The sequence below is a fragment of the Neltuma alba genome, unplaced genomic scaffold (assembly GCF_004799145.2).
Source record: "Neltuma alba isolate B1F8T4 unplaced genomic scaffold, ASM479914v2 tig00011390_pilon, whole genome shotgun sequence".
Classification (NCBI taxonomy): Eukaryota; Viridiplantae; Streptophyta; class Magnoliopsida; order Fabales; family Fabaceae; genus Neltuma; species Neltuma alba.
Genome location: NW_021636082.1, coordinates 76879 through 103580, shown reverse-complemented (window position 1 = coordinate 103580; position 26702 = coordinate 76879). Strand labels below are relative to the sequence as shown.

Below are 26702 nucleotides of genomic sequence, written 5' to 3'. Positions count from 1 at the left end.
CCATCTACATTTTCTTCTCTTCTCCTTCCTCATCTGGTAGCGCTCCCTTCTCCTACTCATAACTATCTTCATCTCTCATAAATGTTTTTCATTTACAATGCTTGATTCTTCTTGTTATTTTCTCCTTTATTTCCTAGATTGCTTCTTTAAACGTCTCTGCCTTCTGGGTTTATTTTCCTCTTGACCAATTTCACTTTTACTTTATGGTCACTAGATTTGATTGTAAGTTATGTATTCTCTTCATCTTAAGGGACATTTTTCTTTTGTGGCCATGGCTACTGAGTTCTTTTAATGAAATCCTCTGAATTCAGCTTATGATGAAACTCCTTTGTTGCTCTATTCAATTATAATTCTAGTTGGTGTTTTTATATTGAAAAAAAATCTATCTTTGCAAGCCTCTTTGTTCTAGATAGCCCTTTTTTTTTCTAGTAAGTGGTATCATTGGACAAGACATTCTAGTGTCATCTTGGTGTTGTCCCTCTCTCGATCGAGATCAAGGCGCGCGGCATTGGGACAGGACAGGACATGGAATGCAAAATGTCTCCCATCCTGTTTTCCACGACAAAGGTGTCTTAGTCCCGCCGTGTCCTGTGAGCACTCCTACTTCTGTGGGTTATGTGGTTTTTTGTATTTTGTGAGTGTAGAAAGATTGAAGGGCCTTGTCAAGGGAGTTTGAAACCATCAATTCCACCTCTATATAGGAGAGTTTTGGTCATTTAAGTCTGAGAAAGAGTTGGCTCCAAAAGATTGACTACTTTCTTCCCAAGTATACTCTTTGTTGTGATGGTGACATCGAACCATATTTATAAACCAAAGCAAAAAAGACTTTGCATAAATAACCTGATAAAATAATAAAGAGAAAGAAACAGACCATCATGTTATTTGTGGCTAAGAGATATAACTTTATAGGAGAGAAGGTGGATAATAGTGAGAAGAAGAACATCATAGAATAGAAGAGGAATCAAAAGAGAGATGTAAGTGTAGGTTTCAAAAAGGTTTAGAGAACTCCACTAACAGATATCCATGAGATATTACTCTTCTAGCTTCTTACTTTATGACATAAAAGTAATTTAATTTCTTAACATATATGGAATTAATTTTCATAACAAACTTTTAGTGATTTCTTATCCATAAAGTTAATATAATACTTCCACATCTTCACTCTCAATAAAAAGTAATTATCCGATTATTCTTAAGCCAAAACTTGGCCCTTATTGAATTTGGAGGAGTTACCTTTTTAGGCTTATAAACACCTAAAAAGTATTCCTAAATTTAAAATTTAAGTTTCATGGGCATATAATTATTTTTATAATTTAATATAATTCTCAAATAATTATTTCCCAATTTTCCCAATTATTTGAGACCCTTTGATAATTTAAATAATTAATTTGGCTAAATTTCATTTAATTAGCTAAAAATATTAAATCTCCATAAATTTCTGCAAATGTATTTTAATTATTTTTATCTCTTCTGAGCCTCAAATATGTCTTGAAAAATTCCTTACTCTTTTTCAGGAATTCATGGAAATTATTTTCTTAAATTTCAGCCACATTTTCAAAAAATTATGTTCTTGACCCAAAACTTGTTCAAAATTACACTTTTAACCCAACTTGCCTCGTTTGGCATTACTTTTAAAATCACTTACAAGCATATTTTACGTAAGTCAAGACAAAACTTCTCTCACATACTTATTTTGTATTCCATAAATCACAATTAAAAATCTACTTATAAACTATTACAAACGAACTCTAATTTAGTTAGTACTCTGTTTGGCCCATGTTATAAGAAGGCTTTTAGAAGTATTTTTTATCTTTCTTATGAGACGTTTTGATAATTTCAATAAGTATTAAATATTTTTTCTATATACACATATTTAATAAGAGTAGTGAGGGAGTAAGCATCAATATGATATTAAGATTTCGTGTTATTAATAAGAGTAATACTAGGAATCATTTGAATTTTATGACAAATTTAATGCTTTTAACTATTTTTATTGGTATTTGTGAGGAGTATTTTATTTAAGGCATGAATTCCTTTAACTAATTCTCATGTTGAAAATGAAGATGCTAGATAAGGTCTCAAAGTCCGATGCATAACGGTCTAGTCATTAAGATTCTACATTTAACCAAATTTACAGAACCAAACACTGAGGAAGAAAAATGTAGGCAACAAAAGTGGTTCTTATGCCATTTGTCTATGAGTTTCGCAATAAAGGGTTCTTCATTTTTTTTTTTTATCAATTGGTTTTGCTTCTTTTTCTTCCTTCTCTGTCTATGCACCGATCTCCATCTCCGGCAAACATATGTATTCTGGATCTCTTGCTAAAATTCCTTTAATGATTCGGTTCCCTTGATTTATTCATAGGTATTGGCACATTCCCTTGTTTAATAAGATTAATGTTTTGTTCTATACTTGTATTTGGTTTTTTCTTTGCTTCATATTCTTTCTCTATTTCCTTCTCAGAAACCTGTGTGATTGTCTGCCTGCTAGGAAAGTGTTTAGAAGAGTGAGAGGACACTCAATTGTAACTGATAATTAACGAAAAGAGAAACTAAAATTTCATAAATTGATAAATAATCCGATTCCATTTGATAATTGCCTTCTCTAGAATATGAATATATTCTGATTCTCTGTCTCATCAATTTTTCTCCTTCTCGATCGACTGATGTGTCATTATATTAATACATTGTATATATATACTCCTCCGGTCCTTAATATAGGACCCAATTCTTGAGTTGGTTTTGGTCCTAAATATAAGACCCATTTCTCATTTATTAATTTTCTTTAAATTACCCCTATAGATACTCCCTCAACCATAATCAAATAGAAGAGGGAGAGGGGGTATTAAAAAAAGATGATTATGGTATTTTAGGAAAAATGTGTCACTTTTCTTATAATTAACTAACTTACCTAACTTCTTTAATCTAATCAAATTAGTTAAATGAGTCTTATATTAAAGACCGGAGGAGTATATATATATATTGATGACATGGGTTTGGTTTGATAAAAATTTCTTGCAGTTATTATGGAGACTTGAAGTCTAATTCGTATAACGCCGGGAAGGAAAAGCTTAATTAGTTAAAGATGAAGAGAATTACCTCGGTACTTTCTATAACGCCCACTCATGCATCACTGGCATTAATTTGGGTTAAGGGTATTTTTGTCATATTTGCAAAAAAAAATTATGGGTATTGGGAAATTTTTGTTTTGGCTCGACATTACGTTGAAAGTATTGAAAAATGATTAATATCATCTTTTACATTAAACATGTTAATATTTGACGTTAATTTTTTCAATAGAAAGGACAGCATTGCTAATTTTTTTTAACACTTATGGGATGAGGAAAAAAAATCCGTACACCAACAACTATTTCACAATATTTCTAGGACAAGCAGGGATAAACTTGCATGAAAAAAAAAATCATGGGTAGAATTGCACTTTTATCTTTTAAATAATATGCACGGAAACATTCATTTATTCACATGTATAGTTGTTCATGGTGGTTTGAAGTGTATGCTTCTGCTCCCGAATGCTAGATGCAATTTTTCAATTAAAAATTCTCTACAGTTGAATTAAACTCATCACAATTGATCAAAGAAGTAATTTCATGGTTATGAGAATTTAAATTCAGGGAGGCTAGTGTAATATGATAGTTTTGGTAGAATTGTATCTAGATTGTACAAGTGTAATAAGAAGTGCATATTGAAACTAAAGCATTTTTCAATTAAGCGTGTGATATAAAAACCAGAAGGGATCCTCCTTAAACTTGCCTAAGTGGACCTCACTTTTATTGGTGTTTTCTAATAATTAAACCCTTCTGTATTTGGAGGAGATCCAAAAAACTTTTGGGTTATTCAACTTCTCCCTTCTATCATTAGTCCTGTTGCATCTCGTATTACTTTTAGGGTTAAAGAGCAATTTTATCCCAAAAATTTTTGAGAACGAGTTGAGTGTCGGAAAGTTTTTGTTAGATCAATATTACCCCAGAAGTGTTTAAAAAGGAGCAATGTCATCCCTGGCCATTAAAAATGTCAATGGTTGATGTTAATTTTTAGCAATGTTATTTTTTCTCTCTAATGATTGGAGCCATTTTGCTTCTTTTTTAACGCTTTTGGTGCAGTATTGATTCAACAAGAACTTTTAGATATCCACAGCTCCTATATGCGTAAACTTTCAGAGAAAAATTGCACTTTAACCCAACACTTCTATTCTTGACAAAAAATTTCTTACGATGACAAAAATGTGATACTGCAGATGGGTTCTGCAGAGGGAATGCCTGCAATAGAACTTGAAAACAGAAACCTTATTAATGTTTCTTCATCAGTTCCAAGAATAAGTTCTTCCTTTGAAGAGGCTACCTCGCTAGTTCATGACAAAGGGAAGCTCTCAGTTGTAAGACGTAAGGTGTTTAGTAGCATAAAAGTGGTAGTCCTCTCTACCAAAATAAACATACTCATGCCCTTCGGCCCTTTAGCTATTTTGGTCGATAAGTTGTTTCATAGTCACGTGAGTTTCAACATCTGTTTACAACTATAATTTACACAATTTTTTTTTAGAGTTTCTTGATATCGTAGATAATACGGATGATCTCAATTTTTTGGCTTATTTAAATGCATTTCAGGGTTTGGTCTTTCTTTCCAGCCTTTTGGGCATATTACCTTTGGCTGAACGCTTAGGATATACAACTGAGTAAGTTATTCTAAAATCGCCATGTTTCTTTTCTTTTTTTTTTGGTTAAGTCATCAATGAAAAAGAAGAGTTTGCATGGAGTTTTCAAATTATTCAACACCTGAAAAAGAAAATCTATAATTTCACATAAATATTTTCAAGAACTAGATTACTATGATGTGATATATTTTTCAAAGCAGTTTGTTTAGGTTATTAAAAATTAAGCAAATTGCTCAATAAAATAGTTCTAGTACTAAGTCTACTTTTGCATTTTTATGTTTAAAAGCTCATTTGGAATAACTTATAAATAGTTTTTCAATAATAATTTAGAAAATATGAGTTAAATATGTGAGAAGAATTTCATCGCGGCTTAAGTGAAATATGTTTATAAGTGATTCTAAAGGGGGCCTAAATATTGCAATTGTTACTAACAGATCATTCAACATAATGCCCTCAGTCAATCGATAGATAGCAAATTAAACTTGTTCCGCTTTGTTTTTCTTTCTCTTACAGAATGGGGTTTGTTCTTCCTTGCATTCATTTCTAATAAGCTTAATTTAAAATTTGACATGTGATGCTTTAAGTTTATTTTATGTACTCAAATAAAATTTCATTGATGAATGGAATTCACAAAAGTTTTATATAACTTGGTCAGCCTTTGATGCAGGCAATTGGTTTGTTTTACGGGACCCACAGGTATTTTAAGCTTTCTCCTATTTCCAATTACAAATTTTGTGAACCTTTTCGCTTGTATTTCTTGCGATTATATCTTTGAATGAGAAGTAGCTAGCTAGAGCATTAGTGACCATACTTTCAATGATATGAAATGAAATTTTAGTCCTTTCAGATTTAAAATCATCTCAAGACAAATATATTAGATGCAGGTATGGTCTGTATGTAAGATTATTTTTTGTTTGCTGTACTTTGGTAGGCTTATAACCATGATTAAAACATATAAGCACTCAGCAAGAGGCTTTTGGTTGATGGAAAAACATGTGAATAAAGACTAAAAAGAATTATTAAAAAAAAAAAAGACTGCACATATAAGTTCAAGAGATACAAAATTGTTTATGGGCGGTGAATAATATATGCATGGTTCTGTGTAGATTTTGTTATATCGATGTTTTAGCTTTATATTTTTAAGAACCATGAGTGGTAACGCATAGTAATAAATTTGACCTTTTCCTGAGAATTTTGGTTTTCAAAATTATCGTCAACATGTTCTATATAGCTTTGATCTTTCGGGCCAATATTACTCTTGAGCGAAAACTTTTTCAGTAAATTTGTATTTTAACCCTTTTCAAAACCATGTGTGGTAAGGGATCGCTTTGATATTTTCCTGAGGATTTTGATTTCCAAAATCAAGTATATCATCATGTTACACGCGCGCGCGCACAGTCATATATAGAGTTATATCATCCTATTACGTGTCGTCTCTTAACTTTTGCAAACAATTAATGATCACAGTTCCTATACATATATACTAATTTTATCATATTGATTTGATTAAACAGTTGGAAGTCTTTTGAATGCCACATTTGGAAATGCAACTGAACTGATCATATCAATACATGCCCTCAAAAGTGGCTTGACTCGTGTTGTTCAGCAGTCACTGTTAGGTTCAATTCTGTCAAACCTATTGCTAGTTCTTGGAAGCGCATTCTTTGCTGGTGGCCTAGTGTTTTATCACAGAGAACAAATGTTTAACAATGTATATATTTGATTCTATGCCTCATTAGATGAAAAATTCCCTTTTTCGGTTATAGGCATAAGTTTATCATTACCCCTTTAACCTTATGTAAGATTTCAGTTTAGTCATTTAATTTTATAAAGTATCTTTTCTATTCTCTAACCCTAACATCACTAGTCTCAAATGGTATTTTTTGTGTGCCAATCATTATTTTTTAAAATTAAATTTCATATGTAAGCATTTGATAGAATGTTATTGTGTCATGAGTTCCGCATTGAGAGGGCTACCTTGAAAGAGGGGCCTTATAATGTCTTGGGTTCTCCAACTCCTATATCTAGCTTTTGGATTGTGGTTCTCCCAAAGACTTGTGCTCGTTACAATGGTACTTTTATCCAGAGTGAGCGAACTGAAGCCTCCAGAGGGCTACCTTAAAAAAGGGTCTTATAAAGCCTTGAGTTCCCCAAGTCCAACAGCTAGCTTTTGGGATGTAATTCTTCCAAAGACTTGTGCTTGTTACAGTAGGGGTGTGGTTCTCCTAATAATGAGTTAAAGAATAGAAAAGATACTTTATATAATTAAGGGATCAAAATGAAACCTTATGTGAGGTTAAAGGATTAGTGATGCACTTTTGCCTTGGTTTTATGTTGATTCTTAATGACTTGGCTGACAACTTGTTTGTCTAAAATCATCAGGCAGATATCGCAATAGACTTTGGGCTGCTTTTGATGGCTGTAATGAGCTTGTTATTTCCAGCAGTTCTCCATTCTACACATACAGAAGTAATTAATGGCAAGTCTGAGTTAGCTCTTTCAAGATTTACTAGCTGTATTATGCTTGTGGCTTATGCTTCTTACATAGCATTCCAACTAAATGGTCATCAGAATGCTCCGGTGGATAATGATGAGGTGAAGACTAAACTTCTTTTATGTCACAACATTGGTTTTAAGAAATGGATTTAGTGCAATATAGCTATAAAAAACAGTGAATTAGTGACAGAATCTATCACTAATCAATAAATGATGGTCCTTCTGTGACAAAATTTGCACTAAATTCTGCTGCTAATCCACTATCTTTTTTGAGTATATGTGGGTTTTCACAAATCAAAATAGGCAATGGAAATCTTTTAAAATTAGACAGAATACCCATGAATTGCACTAAATTTGAATCCAATCTCTAGAATTCCATAACATCGTTATGCAGTAAGAAATTCTCTGCATTTGTTTTTAGTCAATCAAATTAAATTTTCACAATCTTCATATGCCATTTCTTAATATAGGCTAAGTTAATTATGATAGGTCCAGTCTAGTTAGCTAATAATAAGCAATTTAGCTTTAAAAGGAATGTATATTTTGCAAAATCATTAGTTTCATTGATTAAAAAGAATTGAAGAGGTATTTGCAAAGACTTAATTATTTTCTAGATTGAAATAGAGGAAGAACTAAGGGAAACTGATGTTTTAATGTAGTAAAACGGACAAATATATTAGTGTTGCATCAAAATTATGTACATTTATGCATATTTTAATGGCATACACTAAGCCATGGCCAGTTTCATTAATACAAAATAATTGTTTGGATTTAAACTTTGGTCCAGTAGTGTTGACGAGTCACATTATTATTATTATTATTATTTTATTGATACTTGTTCTTGCTTAAGGATCGTTAAATACTTTTATATAATATTGTATAATTTGTTGATAACGATCAATAACGATATTTAGGAAAGAGGTCTAAGTGAAGAGAATTCAGCTGATGATGCAGAAACTCCTGAGATTTCTATGTGGGAATCAATAATATGGCTCTCTATCTTGACAATATGGATATCAATCCTGTCAGATTATTTGGTTAACACCATAGAGGTGAATTTAAATTTTGAAAACATTATTGTTGTTTGCCTTTTCTTAAAATCACATGATCACTTTCATTACGTTTTTAATTAGGACATAGTGATTCAAATATTATTAATATTATCTATATATATAATCAATTACTTAGACCTTCAATTGCTTATATATAACTCGTGGAAGAACATATTAAGAGGACCAAATTATGTTGTGATAAGCACAAAATTAAAAGGGCAAAAATATACTTTTGATTCTCCAATACTTTATGTATGATTTTATTTTCATTCCTTAATTCTATGGTATCTTTTTAGTTTTTTAATACTGTCAGGTTAGTCTCAAATGATGACTTTTTTGTACAAATCATTTTTATTTTTAAAAATTAAATTCAATATGTTAGCACTTAAGAATATTTTATCAATATTTAAAATTTTAATGTTGGCATTTTTTGTTAATAAATTAACAAGCTTAGGGTTAGAACTGAAAAAAAATACTTTATAAAATTATGGGACCAAAGTAAAATTTTGTACAAAGTTGAAGGAATAATAAACATACACTTTTACCAGTTAAAAAGAATAAAATATTTATATTATGCTGGGGTTCAAATGTTTACATTGGAATTGCCACTGCCACATAGAGATATACGTACTTTGTTTATGTCAATTAATTGTTGATGGAATCTCTAATCCCCTTAATTCCAGTTCTGCTAATAGAATTTCTGTTTTTTCTCTTGTGTATTATTTTTTGTATGGTTAATTTGGGAAGAATTTGTTCCTTACTCCTGATAAATGATTTTGGGAAAATCCCATTTAAAGTAATCTCAAAAAGGAAAATTCCAAATCAGGTTGGTAAATTCAGTAAATCCCTGATTAGTCCCTGATCTAATTTAGGACTTGTGAATGTTGGGTCTTTTATCACATTGTGCCTCACTTTTATTTTTTTTATTTTGCAAAGTCACATCCTTGTTTTTCCTTGAAAAAGTTACCTCTACCAGTGGCCGTTTAGCTAAAGAAAATTTGTGAATTGTAGTATTTGAACTTGCTAATTTCTAAACTTATATTGTGATTTAATAACAATAGATGTTTATCGAATAGTGATACAGTTTTATTGTAAAAGTTTTGTTGTAAATAGCTAACGATAACTTGTAATTGTTATAAATTGGACTTGTTAATTTCTTTTTTTTTTCCCCGATATATTGACTTGTTAATTTCTAAACCTATGTTATGATTGAATAAAAACGAATGTTTGTTGAAAAGTGCAACTTTATTGCAAAAGTTTGCTTGTAAATAACTAATGAAAACTTGTGAATTTTTAAATTGGGATTGATAATATTTAAACCCATCTAATCTTTTGATTAAACAACACGTTTATTGAAGAGTGCAACTTATATTGCAAAAATTTTGTCATGAATAGCTAATGAGAACTTGTGAATTGCTGAAGTGGACTCGTTAACTTATCTTATAATTGAATAACAACAGTTGTTTATTGAAAAATATAACTTCTTTGATGAGAATGAAAAGTATAACTTTATTGCAAAAGTATTGTTGTGGACCTTTGTTATCGCTCAATCAGAAGAAAGGCTTATAACGTTGTACTTTTCAAAAAACAACCTTTGTTATTCAGTGATATGATATGTTTAGAAATTAAAAAGTCTCATTTATCGATTTATAAGTTTCATTAGCTATTCACAATAAACTTTTGCAATAAAATTGTTGTTAGATTTTGCCCCACAAAAAAAATTGTTGCTAGATTTTCAACTGCCAACTGGGGTGGCGACCAGTCACCAATAGAAGTGGCTTTGACAAAATGAGGGACAATATGGTAAAATACTTAACATTCACAAATTTCAAATTGAGTTGAGAGGGGATATGCCGAATTTGCCAACTTGATTTGGGATTTCCCTATTTTTGGGAGCATTAAATGATATTTTTTTCAATGTATTGTTTTCCCTTTGAGAGTGTGCTTTTTAAGGGGGGAAAAATAGTAGACTAGGGGTTTTTTATTGACTATTTGAAGAAGGAACACACATACAGGCTTAATATAATTTTTTGTCTCTAAAATCTGAGCGTATTTGGTTTTGGCCCCTCAAATTTCAAACTCATGGTTTTATTTTCCTTAAACTATCATCTTTGATTGGAATTATCTCTCGGTGGAAATTGCTTATAATCAATAAGGATATTTTGAGAAAAGATAGAAGACAAAATGGATTGAGATATTATATTTAGGATCAAATTTAATTCCTCAAGTAGTTCTTATATTAAGGATCGGAGGTAGTATTTTGTATTGCAATCACAGGATTTTGCGATATACTTATATCTGAGCTATTCGACCTAGTAAAATGTTTTACAATTTATTTTAAAATTTTAAAATTTTAACATTTTTGGGTCTTTTACTTTGTCTTCGTAAGTCTACATGTTTTTTTTTTTTTGCTTACAATTATAATATAATGTAGTATTTATTATTCCCAGGGGGCGTCCGAAGACTTGAAAATACCTGTACCATTTATCAGTGTTATTCTTCTTCCTACAGTTGGGAATGCGACGGAACATGTCGGCGCTATCATATTTGCGGTAAAAGACAAGCTAGTAAGATTATTCCTCTCTTTTTTGTACCCTTTGTTTCATATAAAGAGAAAAAATAAAAATTTTGTGGGGTAATTAAATTTTATAGATTGGGCTAATTTGGTTCTGGGTTCGTGAATTCTCAAAGAGGTTCTTTTTTTTTTTTTAGACTCGAACTTGAGACTGATGAATCTAGCAGAGCCTTACATCACTAGATCAATACTTCGTTGGTTAAACTTTATAGAAAGAACTTTAAAACAGAAAAATCTTCACAAACGATACTCTATCTAGCAAGCTTTGGAGTAAATCACGCACTTATGGCTGGTTGATTATTCAATAAAATATATAACAAAGGTAAATAATCCATTAAGCCTTTTTTTTTTTTTTACAAAATTAAAGTATCTCTTTGTGCATGAAAATTTGATCTTGATTGATCACCTATCTTCACTACAAAAAAGCATGTATTTTATAGCGGTTAAAATATGATGTTTTCAGCGGTTTCAACCGCAACAAAAAACATTTGTGGCGGTTAGAAAAACCGCTAGAAAATCAAATGCAAGAAATAGATTTCTAAAGGTTATGAGAACCGCTACACAGCATGATCAAAACGCCAGAAACTTTCTAGCAGTTAAAAGAACTACTATAAAAAACAAGGAGTCCCACGGGAATGAGATGACATTTGTAGCAGTTTAAAACCACTAGAAATTATCGAAAATTTGTTGTGGTTTATCAACCGCTAGAAAGTTCTGAGCGAAATTTCATTTTGTCGGGAAACAAAAATTTTTATTTTGGCGCCAATATTTTCTAGCAGTTAGGAACTGTTAGAAATGTGGCGGCAAATTTAAATTTTGTGAAATTTGTCCCTCTTTTTTCATTTTCTAGCAGTTTGAGAACCCCTAGAAAGTTTATTCTAGGCGAAAAAAATAAATTAAGATGTTTGATTATTAAAAAAATATAATATTATAAATTAAAAAACCATTAAGTAGATTATATTAGAGAAATTTTGTTAATTTGTATATTTACCAGTGTATTACATGTTATATATTTGAATTTTGTGATAAATAATAAATAATTAAATCATGATTGTGTCAAATGAAGTGAATTTAATTTAATAAGATAACTGAATTGGAGATAGGATATTTTATAATATTGAACCTAAACTGTTATGTTGAGAAGTGCTTGAATCAGTTAAGAAGGATATGATAAATGTGAAGAAGAAAAATCTGAAAGAAAAAGAGATATAGATATGTTAGTAAATTATAAATAAAGATAAATAAAAGAAATTAAGACTTATAAAATGAATATCACCTTACCATATAATGAAGAGAAAAAAACCAACATATCAGAGTAAGAAAAAAAGAGAGAATTATAAAGAAGAAGAGGAGAGGAAGGAAAAGAAATGGGTAAAATAAATGAGGAGGTGATATGGTATTTATAGTGATTAGTGAGATATTTGTAGCGGTTTTTTGCAGCATTTTAATTCATTTTTTAGCGGCCTTGTATTTTCTAGCGTATAGTATAACCGCTAGTTTTTGTAGGGGTTGTATATTTTGTAGCGGTTATATAACCGCTACAAATTATAATTTTTTACTTTTTAAAAAACTGAACCAATTTTAATTTATACATATTTATTTATGAAAAGCAAATTTTTTGAATGATAACAATTTTTGAAACTGCTATTCTTAATCATCATCCTGCCTGAAAGGAGATATTAAAAAAAATTACGTTAGAATTATAATATATTTAGAAAAAATTAGTAATTAGTAGTTAATTATTTAAATAATTTAAGAAAATACATATACCAAATAATTGCCAAATTATCGTCTCCTTAAGGAAAGAAGTTTTCAAAATTCGTGGGTTGGAACGATTTGTTGTCGTAAGTAATGTCACCATCACCCATATCATAAAGATCCCGTGACTTGATATAAATAAAATTATGGAAATAAATAATAAAAGTAAACAAATAAACATAAAATTTAAATAAATATCCATATAAAACATAACATGATAAAATCCAAATCCAAATAAAATCCTATACAAGAAAAACAGGGGATAATCCGGGGTGAGAGGCAGAAGCAGTATCATCTTGATCGTCGGGCGCTGGATCATCCTACTAGTTCTACTGGGGGTGGGCAGGCTGCTGATTGTGCTGGGGTAAAACTGGCTGTTGATCGTGCAGGGGTTGGACTGGTGGCAAGTGTATGTCAGGGATCTCGGGATTTGGGATGTTTGGAGCGAAACTGATCACCACATCACGCATGGTCATAGCAGCTGCCTTCAATTGGTCAAGCTGTAACTAGAACTGACAATCATGCTCCTCCATCCTGATCTCCATCTCTCGCCTGATCTCCTGTCACAGCTCGTCTGAGGACGAGGAACCTGGCTGCTTCACTCCTGTGCTCACCTGAGAGCTCCCCCCAGTGTATAAAGGGCCAGTGCAACCTAAGCAGGGCAACCTAGTCGATGAGGGTCCAAGACCAAGCCTGTTAACTCGACCAGGGTACTGCACTCAGCCACGACTCGCTAAAAGTGAGGCGGTGGGATCCAAGGCAGACCCCTGAGACTCCTGCAGCTCAGTATCGACCTGAGTCATCCACGCCTATCAAAATTAATATAAAAATATTAATTAGTAAGAAATAATATTTATACTGCAATATGATATTAATATTTAATTGATTACTTACTACTGGATATCATCATGCTCCACAAAACTCAGGATATCCTCCTCGTTCAGATCATAGTCATGAATGCTTGGAAATGGCTCACCAGCATCATGACCCCCATCACCACTATCCTTGTTGGGTTCTCCTCTCTCAGGATCAACCGGCTCCTTCCCTGGTTAACAACTCATCCTAATAATAGCAAATAGCAATTGTAATGAAAAATATATTTTACAACTAACAATTATTAAAAATAGACAATTATATCAAATAATAATTATTTCTATTAACTCTAAATAATAATATCGAATAATATTAATTGAAAAACAGGTATTCCTATATTTAAATTTTCCGTTAACTCATTAAAAAAAACTATTTCTATTAACTCTATAAAAACTAGTCTACTACAAAAAAAAATTTCTATTAACTCTAACTAAATCAAGCTAGTCTATCAAACTTAATATAAAAAATATAATAAAATAAATAAAATAAAAAATAAAAAATAATTATTTATAAATAAATTTCTATTCTTACCTGAAAATATGGATCTGGGTCTGGATCTGGATATACTTCGTGGAGAGAACTCAACAGAGCTTCACTTCAAAATTCACCAAAACAGTGAAAATGACGTGGTAGGGGGGTATATATAGGCCGCAATTTTCTAGCAGTTCTATGAAAACTGCTAGAAACTTCTAGCGGTTTAAATAAAACCGCTAGAAATTTCTAGCAGTTACGCTCTGCCACCACCTGCATTCAACCACGTGTCACAACTCCTCGGGAAAAATAAAAAATTTGTAGTGGTTAGTTGCATTAGTAGTGGTTTTGAAACTGCTAGAAAATGCAACAGCGATTTGCATTCTCTAGCGGTTCCAGCAGTAAAATCGCTAGAAATAAAACGCTAGAAATATGGCACCAACTTCATGCCAAAACGCGCGAACAGTTGTGGCGGTCACTTTCTAGTGGTTGACTCCTAACCGCTAGAAATGTGTGGGGCCCACTCGCTTTTTGGTCAAAGTGCTACGAATTTCTTACGGTTTGTGTGAAAACCACTAGAAATTTCTGAATTTGTAGCGGTTTTATTTAACTGCTAGAAATGTACCACTACTAAATCGTCTTTTTTTTGTGGTGCTTACTAAGAGTACTCTTTTCTTACTAGCATAGATTTTTTTGACTTATTATGAGGAATGAACAAACTCTCTCTAATAAACTCTGTAAGTCTGTATGCTTAATAGCAAGCCCTATCAACTATCTCAAACCCTAACACTCAATTTTTCTTATATTATTTTAAAGATTAGAAGAAAGGGTTATGGGACAAATTTGTCCTGGAAGTTTTCATTTAGGAGCGCTAGGTATCTGAAATATTTTTGGAGCAAATTTGTTCTAAAAGTTTAAAATCATAAGAATATTACCTCCTACTGTTAAAAATGTTAATATTCAATGCCACTATCTTAATAGTCAATGTTAGTTTTTTTATGATATGGGGCAATATTGCTATAATTTTAAACTTTTAGGACTTAACCCCATATTGTAGGGTGGATCTTAAAAGATATGAAATATCTCCTTCCAAGCTATAAATACAACTTTCATTGCATACGGCTTTCTACATAATTCTATATGTATCTATGAGATCAAGCATGGAATAAACACTATGAAATTTATATTAACCGCATTTAGTATAAGTTCAAGACACATAAGGGCTCTAACCATATTTTGGTTTGTGATCAATCCAAAAATTACTTTCAAATACCCAGAGCTCCTAAATAACTTTCAGGGAAAATTTGAACTTTAATTCTTTGTGCTAAAAAACACTTTCAAAATAAATTTGTACCTTAGTCCTTAAAACTTAGAAGATTGAAAAGTTTAAGTTGTAAATAATAAATTAAAAGCATGCATAACTTTTAAGATTGTCATTTGTAATTAAATGGAATTTATCGTGTTAACATTAGAAGCAAATTCAAATTCCAAGTTCGCAGTTGTAATACTTGAAAAGTTTCATTACAATTAATGGGAAAAAATGATAATTTTTCAGTTTTAGGTCATTATATTTAAATATTTCTATTTAAAATTAATTTACTTTGGAAGTTGAGTGTTGAAATTCCTAAACATATCGACCTATTTGCTATGAATTATTATTATATCTTCAATGAAAAAACTTTTTGTGCATGCTATCTCTTTACAGGACATATCTCTTGGAGTAGCTGTGGGCTCTTCAATACAAATATCCATGTTTGTGGTAAGTTCTTTACATAACAAGCAAGAGTTGTATGGTCAATAAATTGAATTTCCTAGAATAGCAGTTCCTTTTGTTGGTTTAGAAACATTGATCGATTGAAATTAAAAATTAGTGTAGCTAATACACAACATGAAAATCGAGCATAATTGAAAAGATAATATACTGATTAATATCTCCTCTTAGACTAGCAGTCAATGCACTGATTTAGTAGTTAGTTATTAAGCTAAGATGTGATGTGTATGTGAGGGCTTAAGTAGAAAAGTGATGGGTATTAATTTGTGAAGGGGAGAACTCAGATCTTAGAAGCTAGAGAATTATGAAGTATGTGTGTATCAAAGCTCTCTATCATTTTCTCTTATTCTCCACTATTGATGAGTTTAAGCCTTTAAATACTATGTTGAATTTCACCCTAAAACACAAAGGAGTCATGAAAAAAGAGAAAACACTATGAGTAGAGTGGCAAATTGTTAGAGCAGAACATCTCCCAAGAAGGAGACGAATTGGGTGTAGATAAAAATTTAAAGAAATTAAGGACTTTAAATTTGGAAACAAAAGGTAAAAATAGAATGAGTAAATATCATTAAAGTTAGACAGAAGTAGAGGTCATAAGTAATATAGCAAATTTATACTAGTTTGGTCTGAAACACATGACCTACATCCAAACCTTAGAATATAATCCTCTAATATTAATCCAGATTCTTGGTGCTTTAGTAAATCAACAATCTCAAACCCTTGCATATGTGTTTTTCACTCCTTTTACATCTTTAAAGGTAACAATCCTACTCAAGATTCCACAATCTTGAGTCAACTTATACAATAAATGAAAGTGCTTGATGAGATCTCATGGGTAGTAAATGCCTATTATGAAATATAGAGTGAGTTCATTTTTTGATCAAAGTTTGAACATGAAATAAATTCAACAGAGCTTTTGCATATTTCTATTTGATGAGTTGTTTCTCCATCTTGAATGTATCCCTAGTTAATTATATATTAGCTTGGGTCAATTGATTATAACTTGAAGTTTCTCAAGAAGTAACTTAAATCATCAATACTATTGACCTAATCTTGTGGTTATCGCTATCATATAATTAAAGAAAAAATTAACCCTTGATGTCACTACTTGATTTTATCACGTACATTCATTTATAAATAGAAGAGCATTCAAGATAAAGCAATAACAAAAAACAATTTAGTATCCTAAACTGTGATTTATTGCATGCGCATTTAAAACTACAACACTTAAACTTTTTATATCTCAATGTTTATTAGTGTTCATTCATGGAAGAGATAGTTTAATCATTATATATTTATTACTCTGAGAGATATTCCCTTACGAGTTGTAAGTGCGAGGTCCATATACAGACTAAAAATGTCTTGTGTGTTGTACATGCCTCACAATTGCTCATTGTAAATAGGGGACTAGAGGTAGTGAATAGATTGAACCAAAATAAACTCATAATCTACTTCTCGTGTATTCTTTGACTCAACATGTATTTTGATGATATAATTTCTAATTCTATTTCTTTTATTCTTTAAGCTTTTGTTTTTTTAATTTAGTTTAAAATTTTATATTTATCCATTCATCCCCTCTTGGGGTGAAATTTTGTGCTAACATTTGGTATGAAATCAAGTTTTTGTAAAGGGAATTAAACATCTCCTAGGTAAAATAGGTGATCAACAAAGTGATTGACTAAATAAAGCTCCCAAAGGTTGGATGTTTAAAATTACAACATTAGTATAGTAAGTATCAAGCTTAAAGAATTGATGAATCTCTTAACCAACAAAGTTAGTTTCTTCAATTAATATGGTTATGGTTTTTGTTGTAGACTTAAATGCCATTCCTATTTATATATTTTCAGCTCAAAGAGATGATAGACACAAAAATTAATTGTTACTTACTAAAACTACCATTTAGTGAGAGCATTTAATGCACTATCAAATAAAACAATTTAGCTTGATAGTTAACTATAGTTGGATAGATACAGACAATTTTTTACCAATTAAAATATCTCACATTATTTATCTATTTTTCAAGACATTATAGTATTAATTAGAAGCATTAACATAGTTGATTCTAAAGACTGGACTCATCATCATATAATCTTCAAGTTTCTCAAAAATGATGAGTAATCGGGTAATATCACTTAGGAATCTATTTAGTATGTTCATAAACATTCTACAAGTTAGTAGTAGATGATTAGTGTATGTATAACTATACAATTTAAACTAATGCTCTTAGAAAAGATTTGCAATTGTGCAGTTATGATAATTGAATAGCTCTCAGTAAACATATATGAATTTGAGTATTACAACAACTTCTATATCATGCTGATAAGTTAAATCAAAGTTTAGTTATTATAATCAACTATAGTTTCTTTAGGATATTGCTCTAAGGAATGAAATAACAAATAATTGACTATTAATCTATATATGAATGCAATAATAGTCCAAAAATCTTCTTCAGTTAAGCACAATATAATATTAGCTGAATTAAAGCATAGTAGATGACTACTATGATTCTATATTTCAAATTTCATGGATGTTTTAGGTTTAATACTATGCAAGCTAATAAATATTAGTTATGCAAATTAAAATAGGTAAACACATGTGAGAAAATATTTCAAACCAAAGCATAACCGCATAACTATATTACAAGCAAACGATTCTTAAAGTTCTAGCCCATGCAGTCTAATATTTACTTGCTTTCTTTTCCTCCCTTAGCTAATAGGGGTATGATCCTTGTTTAGTGCATGAGCATATTCAAATGTATCTCTAAAGCTTCTAAACTTTCTAACCTTGTTGAGCACATCTTCAATAATGATATAACTAATTAACCACATCTTCATCTTCGTAAGCTTTCTTGTGATATCTCTTGTTCATTGCAATCTTTCCTTATCTTCATTTAAAATCTTTTTCATGTGCACCAACAGCTTGTCATTATCTTAAAGCTATTAGATTATCTCAATAGTTTAATGCAAACTTCAAACTTCATGAAGTATATGAAGAGAGAATCTATTCAACACAAGCTTTTGTTATCATCAAAATCATGACAATTCACACATGATATTTTTTTTCTAATAAGTGAATTTAATGCTCCTCTTGATGACTAATTCAAATTCATGACAACTATATTTTTTTTTTATCAAAACTAGTTACTCATAAAAATTATAAATATGACCATTATTTAAGTATTTGACAATGAATTTATTTGTAATTAATTATTGAAAATCTATTTATTCATCTAGTTCGTTAAATCTAGAGTTACTATTCTAAACTACCAACCTTAAGCATCATTATATATCATCCAAACCTTGTGAGGTTTATATTTCTGATCATTTAGTGATTAAACCATCCTTATATATATGAGAGACTAAAGATTATAGAAATTTTTAATGGAATTATCAACTCTAAGTATGGGGAACATCAATATATTAGCCAAGGTTAAGGTCAAGGTTTGTATTAAGCTTTTGCTAAAAATTAAATCTAGTAAGTATAGTGAAAAATATCAAGTAAAATGTTTAGAGACTAGGTGTAGGCTTAAATTGTTAGGGCTGAACCCTTATGTTTAATCTCTCGTACTCTAATCTCTCTCAAAATTCAATTTACATTTTTCATATACGTATTTTGTTTTTTCTATTTTGGCATTGTTTTACCATTATTTGTTTGATTTTGCAAATATTCAATTGAATCTCCTCTTGGGTAATCAACCATCTTTTAATATCAACTAAGACTAATGAAAGTATGGGATGGTATAGGTATGATCCAAACTATACTAAGATAATAAGAAAAAAACGACAAAAGCTCACACACGCTTATAAGTTCTCTAGTCGTTGTGAGGCTAGAATCTCTCCCACATAAATTTTCTCTTTTTTGCCTAGCTTTTTCATTAAACCAATCTCCCCAAATATATACATAACACAACCCTTTTCTCTCTCTCTCTCTCACACACACCACACATGCTTCTTATACTTAATCATATATAGCCCATCAGATATGGGCTCATTAACTATATGTCCATCATATTTTTTTTCTTTTTTTCTTTTTTTAAATTAAGCATACAAGAAGTAAAACGACACATAGTTAAAATACACCAAATATTTTTACTATCCTTATTAATCTTAACATTTCATCATTCTAATTATTTCAGATTCCATTTTGTGTGGTTGTGGGGTGGATAATTGGATGCCCTATGGATTTGAATTTTCAACCCTTTGAGACGGCTTCTCTCTTCGTAGTTGTTGTAATTGTTGCTTTCATGCTTCATGTAAGTCATTCTAACCACTTTATTTTAAGAACAAATTTACAAATAATTTGAGTCCCTTATCATTTACTTTTCCAATAAAATCGTAATATTTAAGCACTACATTGCGAGCTTCTTAATAACTTTTCAACTTATTATAATTTAGCTAAAAAAGACTTTCTAAATAGTGTTTCAAAATTATATTAAGCTTTTCTTATATTCATTTTCCTACATTTCTAGTAAAAATCAAGACTAATGAACTATTATGGTTGTATTATATAATATGATTTGTTTGACATATGTAATATATACTAGTTAATCGAGTTGGTTAGAATGGCTCAAAATTATAATTAGGATAATTTTTTTTTAACTTTGATGATTAAGTATACATGATTACTCTGATAGGTCTCAATCAAGTCTTCTAACAATTCCAACCTAGCTTGATATATTAATATACATAATGTGATATGCTATTACTAATTTTAAGTGGTATGTTATAGCCCTCTCCATTAGTTTAATTGAGCATGTTTCACAATCAAGCCATATTAAGATGTATCAGGGGATATTAACGCATATATCTAATAAAATGCTTAAGGGTACAAAATAAAGCATGAGCTAATATAATCCTTTACTTGGCTAAACTTATTTTTATTAGACATTGTTTTATTTATGAAATAATCATGTGTATGTTAACATGCTTTTACTCTTATTGACTGTTTTTTTTTACAATAATGTATATATATATTTTTTACTAGTTTTTTTCTTTTGTAGAATGGAACATCCAACTATTTTAAAGGAATGATGCTTATTCTTTGCTACTTAATCGTGGGAGCAAGTTATTTTGTACATATTGATCCTACTTCAATAAGTAAGTTTGTTCAATTACATAGATATTCCAAATAAAGAAAGCAAGATGATCTTTCAAACTTTTATTTTGATAAACTTTTTTGTGCTTTATGAGCAATGAATATAATACTGAGCTTTTTTAACCCAAATGACTAATGGATTTAACACTATAGTAGTACTTAAAAGCATTTCTACAACTGGCCTTTTACAATAGCTATGGTAGGATGATGTATAAAGTATGAATGATGGGTATTTTTGTAAATAGACAATGAGATTATTAACTTTCTATGTCAATTGTTAAAAGAATCTATGTAGAAAGTATTTTTTTTCCATAACTTTAAACAACAACCAATGTAAAAGGTTATTTAACATGATGTTAATTATCATATATCTCATATACTTAAGAATGCATTTAACATTTGAAATATCTAAATTGAAAAAACAGAAAGCTAGTTGAATCAATGAATCGAACACACTTTTTGGCACCATCTTTATCGGTTTTCCAATCTAAAATAAGCAACTAATCTTTTGTCCTTCTTTTTTTAATAATAAACTTTCTTGCATGAAATAAATTAGCTTCTACTTTGTAATAATCACTCCTGAGAAATTGATTGTTCGTGCTATAACTATTATATGCAATGAATCAACTATTCTCTAATTCTTCCCTCTATTCCTCCATTCCTGAGTATTATTCCAATGATTACCGTCATCATTCAATCTAATTCTTTTTCTTTGATAATTGTGCTTTTGAACTGATCTATTAATAACTATTTGATGTCATACCCTTAATCTTTAAAATTATTACCACTAAGCTTGGCATGAACTAACTTACACTTCTGAAAAACAATGAATGAAAATATGTTTTATTAATTCATTCTCTTAGTTACTAAAATTATGCATTTATTGGAGTTGCAGATGATGCTGGTTGAATACTTTTGCCTTTAGAATCTCATTATGAATCCTCTCTTATGCCTATAGTAAGTAATCTAACACTTCATAATGTTTTTCAATCAATAGAAGAATCCCTATTCTTCTGATTCATAATGCTAACCCCTCAATTATAAAGTAATCAATATTTTAGTTTTGTGTCTAACATCTTGCACGCACTCACTTGATGGTCTATTATCATGTGATTATCATCTCTTTTGCTTTATATGTAAAATATTTGCCTTCTAAAACTAGAAACTTAGCCATTTTGAATTATTCAATAACTACTATAGTAGAAAATAAAGATAGTTAATAAAAGTCTACCACAGCAACGAAAAATTACAATAACGTTTCAAAACCTAATCATGGTAGAAAAAAAAGTTTAGCCATACATTTAACAAAAACTACCATGGTTATAAGAATAGAAATAATCCATTAAAGTGTTAACCATGATGGAAAAAATAAATCATGCAACTTAGTAGCCTCCTACCAATTATCAACACTTATCCCAAAACAATCAAACAAAAATATAATATAGTTCATCAAATCAACAAAAGTAATCACAGTATATAGATGAACCCTATAAGAGCAATATACAAATATTTAGCATAATAAAAGGGGGAGGTGTTACAAATCAATGGAGTATCTCAAGTCTTCGAAGTCTTTCCTGATAGACCACCACCATAACTTTTACTTAGAAAATGTTTAAATAGTGGAGTAAGATAAACAACTCAGCAACCAATAATTTAACCTATCATACATACTAACATGTGATTGTGAGTGCTAAGCCAGAGAGATACAAAAGATATAATAATTTCATGATATAACAATTATTGTCTTATGACTTCCCTTATAACCCTCTTCATTTCCACCAAATCCATGGGCTAAATTATTTATTCACGTAACTTGTTACTCAAAAAGCTCACTAGTTATATGATATGAATTAGTCAAAGTCCACATGGCATGCAACTAGACAATCGGTTGCCTCTCATAGAATTGATGAGGTGTTGTAGCCAAGGTGGAACAAATCCGAGATCATAGGAACTTATTAGTGTTCACACCGCAAGTGTACAGGTCGTCACAAGTAATAAAGTAATAAGTAGAGTATCATTCCCATGAGGATTTGGTTTCAAAACCTGGTCAAGTATTGATTATTACACTTTCACTTAATTTGAGTAATACAAATATCAAGAGTGAAAGTAACTATTTATAAAATTAGAAATTAATAAAAAGAAAAAGTGATTCTTTAATTCCAATGATTCAAAGGGACCCAGGATTATTTATCCCCCTTATACTTCAAAAGTACTCAATTAAATTCCCATTGTATTTGCTTCTTAATTATAGATTATGCTAGCCAAGGACACTAAATTATCTATAAGTGCTCTCTCAAGTCTCCAAATAGGTGTTTAGCTTAATTAATTCCTTAATCCTTTAATTAATTAATTAAATCCCAATTTTAATTGCAAACCTTATATGACTATGTGAGGTTAATGAGTATATCTCTATCTCAATAACAAAATCATCCATCCAACTCACAAATTTCAAGTTCTCACACGATTAAACTCAAATTCTACACTCATCCTAACCCTCTTAAGCATCAATTAAGTGAACCCAACAATCTTATTGGTGGCCAATCAACAAGAAGCACTAAGCGTAGAGTAAAATCAATACAATTATATCATTAATCACAAATATATAGGGGGAAATGAGTACTTAGTCCATACAAGAGTTCAAAATAAATCTAGAATCAAAATATTTAGCCACGCATGCTCAAAAAATCCACAAGAATATATATATACACACACATCAACACAAAATGGAACAAGAGTAGAGAAAACAAAATGGAAAGGAAAAACCAAGGAAAGAAGCTCAAATCTCTTCAAAGCTCCAACTCCTAGCTCAATCTCTTCCAAGAAGCAAGCCCTCACACAACCAAAGACTCCCAAGAACCACTCAGAACTGAAGAATGGCAGCCAAGGTCGAGTTTGGGTCTCAAAACCTAAAATTTTCAAAGCTCCAACTCCTAGCTCAATCTCTTCCAAGAAGCAAGCCCTCACACAGCTAAAGACTCCCAAGAACCACTCAGAACTGAAGAATGGCAGCCAAGGTCGAGTTTGGGTCTTAAAACCTAAAATTTTTTAGCTTAGTTGAACTATGCATTTTGCTGTGTATGATTGTGCCACGGCCAAATTTTCCTTTGTTTTAGTTGAGCTACAGCCAGGTCAGAGTACACTGCAACTCATTTTGGCTCTGAAACATTTTGTACTTCTAGTTCAAATGAGGAGTTTTACCCATGATTTGGCCTCTATTTGTTCTTCTTTGATCACCATAATATAATTCTTAAGAAATATTGATCTTTAATTCCTTCTGAAGTGCTTCCAACAAGCTTAAAACTTTAATTCTTAGACTAAAATAACCTTGCAAATGTGACAAACTTTATGAGCTCAAAAATAACAAGGATAAATGCTAAAATATGAACAAATACATCAAAGAGTGCATAAAACTTAAAGAAAAAGTGAAACGTCCTGCCTTTAACCCCTCAGAGCACACATTCATAAGCGTTATGGTTCAAGCAGATCTGGCACAAGCCTGCGGATTTAAAATTTTAACATAATTACTCGGTTACTATTCACTGTTAAATTTTCAGATTACAGGTCTAACTTCAAAAATTCATAACTAATTCCATAAAAATCGTATTGGGGTGTTCTAAAATTCTACAAAAAATATATTTCGATGCTTTTTAAGGAAAAAATATCCAATTGGACTTATCCTTGCCCAATTCGTACAGTTTAATTAATAAATATTACTGTTCATTTCGTAAAATCTGGAACTTCCAGATTCTGTGCCTCAACTTTGGAAATTTTTATCTCCTTGTGTACACATCCAATTGAGATGATCTACCTCTCATTTTAAAGCTTGGGATGTTTACTATAAGTCTGTCAAATCTCGTGACTTAACTCATTCGTTTAATAGGTCAAACGGGAGCTATAAACTCACTGCTCCAGGACCTACTTTTATCTCTTGGCATCTCTTTACTTAAATTCTTTTTATTTCTTTGGCATTCATAACATGGGCTTACTCTTTCCCATTCATGCTCATACATTTCTATACATGCCAAAAGCATTATAATTAAATACATGGCATCATAGGCATCCATAACAATAATTACATAATCGGAGAATTACATATTGAATGATAATATCATTCATTAACATCAACAATTTTCCACTTTCTTCTCCTTGCTTCTCATACTATTATTGTCCATCATTGATTGACCTATATGGTTGGTTAGGGAGGGGTGAGATTCGGTGGAATCTCAATAGCAAACAATACCATATTAATCATGCTAGATGGATGCTAATGCACTACACGTAACTTGTTTATTCTTTTGTTAATTAATGACATATTAGCATGCTCAAAGCTAACTTCTTGATGCATGGCCATGGAGACATAATCTACTCATCATGAATAGCAATTACAGCAGCTAAAACATGTCACAATAACATTCAATAACATGTACACGGCAACACACAAGCATACAACATCAAGCAATGACAATAGGTAAGTTCACTACCTTACACCTTAAGCTTTCCTCTTACTTTTCCTTTGACTCTCTTGACTTTCCAACCATGTGGGCATTCAATCAACATCACCAAACATCCTCTTGGATGTTCCAAAGGTCCTAAACATAGTCACATTGATCATACAATCCATTAGGACCTCTAGATTACATAAAATTCAAGACTAACTCTCTTGAACCTCAACCCTTTATCTTGCTTTTAGGGTTTCCTTTCTAGCTTTTCTAACCTAAATCTCATCATTTCCCATCCTTATGATCCATTTCTTGTCAATTAGGACTACTTTAGATAGCCTTAGATTTAAGAATATCAAATCTGAAAATTTTGGTTCGAGGGTACTGTTCACGTAGAAACTCCAGAATTTTTGCTCAACTTTGAAAATTCATAATTAATTCTAGAAAAATCCAAATTGAGTGGTTCCAAGTCTCACTAAAATATCCTTAAATTAAATTTAAAGAAAAAATAGTTTCAGGAACCAATTCTACACCGAACAGTACCGTAATTGTACGGAAATCGACACTCTTCCAAAAGTTCAACACTGTTTCCATATTTCAAACCCTAACTTTGAAAAATCACCATAAATTGTATACATATCCAAATGAAGTGTTCTACCCATGGATTTAAAGCTCATAGAGTTTACTTTAGGCATGTAAAATTTCAGAATCAGATATGAATAGTAACTAATTCGAAATAGGTATCAAATTAGATGCTACAGCCATCACATACCTTGATCTTGAAGCTTGAACTTAGGTGGACTTTCTCTCGCTAGAAATAGCTTTTTCTCCCTCTAGATGCAAGAACGGCAGAGTTTTCCCTATAGATCCTTGCTTGGCCAAAATATGAAGGGGAGGGAGTGCCTATTTATAGCCACAAATTTGGCTTGAATGGATCAAAATGCCCTTGGTGGTTAATAGAAAGGGTAAAGGCAATCTTGGAACTTCAAGTTAACTTTTACATCATCATTACATCATCTTCTTGCATCATGCTTACCTCAACCGTCTAGAAGATGCCAAGTGTCATGAAAGTGGTGGAGGAGATGGGAGATTAGATCCTAGCCGTTGGATCAAACTTAATTCCTTTATGGCCTTCCTTTATGGCCCACGTTTCTCCAGCTTCCTTTATGGCCTTCCTTTATGGCCTTTCTGTCTACTCCATAAATTCCTTTTAATTCTATAAAATATCTATGAATTTTCTTAGGTCATAACACTTCCTTTAAGCTTTGCATAAAAAATCATTTACTAAAATGCCCTTTTATCGGCATAACCGGCTTTTTAATTTATTAAAGCCACTCCATTGGCCTTTTGGTTGCGGGACTAATTTTATAAATTAGTACAACATTTCAACCATTTAACATCATTTTTGTATACATTTTTGAGGTCTTTTGCTATTTTAAATAATTACCTCAAATGATATACTTTTTACCGGTAATAACCTCATAAATTCCATTAAAGCTGCCTCA

General features: G+C 30.9%; 1 protein-coding gene across 1 annotated transcript; it reads left to right on the top strand.

Annotated features, from left to right (window-relative positions):
• Positions 1 to 4254: 4254 nt before the first annotated feature.
• Positions 4255 to 21667, top strand: LOC114712670 (vacuolar cation/proton exchanger 3-like). The gene is made up of 11 exons (XM_028897219.1): positions 4255 to 4506; positions 4622 to 4689; positions 5336 to 5364; positions 6183 to 6379; positions 7051 to 7263; positions 8079 to 8216; positions 10667 to 10783; positions 15599 to 15652; positions 19800 to 19916; positions 20664 to 20760; positions 21654 to 21667. Exons 1-11 carry the CDS (start codon positions 4255 to 4257, stop codon positions 21665 to 21667), a joined length of 1296 nt encoding a protein of 431 aa, XP_028753052.1.
• Positions 21668 to 26702: the final 5035 nt, after the last annotated feature.

Bases quoted from the DNA above. Each gene is read 5' to 3' on its own strand.
- LOC114712670 (XM_028897219.1), top strand. From the start codon at position 4,255: ATGGGTTCTGCAGAGGGAATGCCTGCAATAGAACTTGAAAACAGAAAC. The intron at 6,380-7,050 runs GTATATATTTGA...TAAAATCATCAG, and splicing joins GAGAACAAATGTTTAACAAT to GCAGATATCGCAATAGACTT. The intron at 7,264-8,078 runs GTGAAGACTAAA...AACGATATTTAG, and splicing joins CTCCGGTGGATAATGATGAG to GAAAGAGGTCTAAGTGAAGA.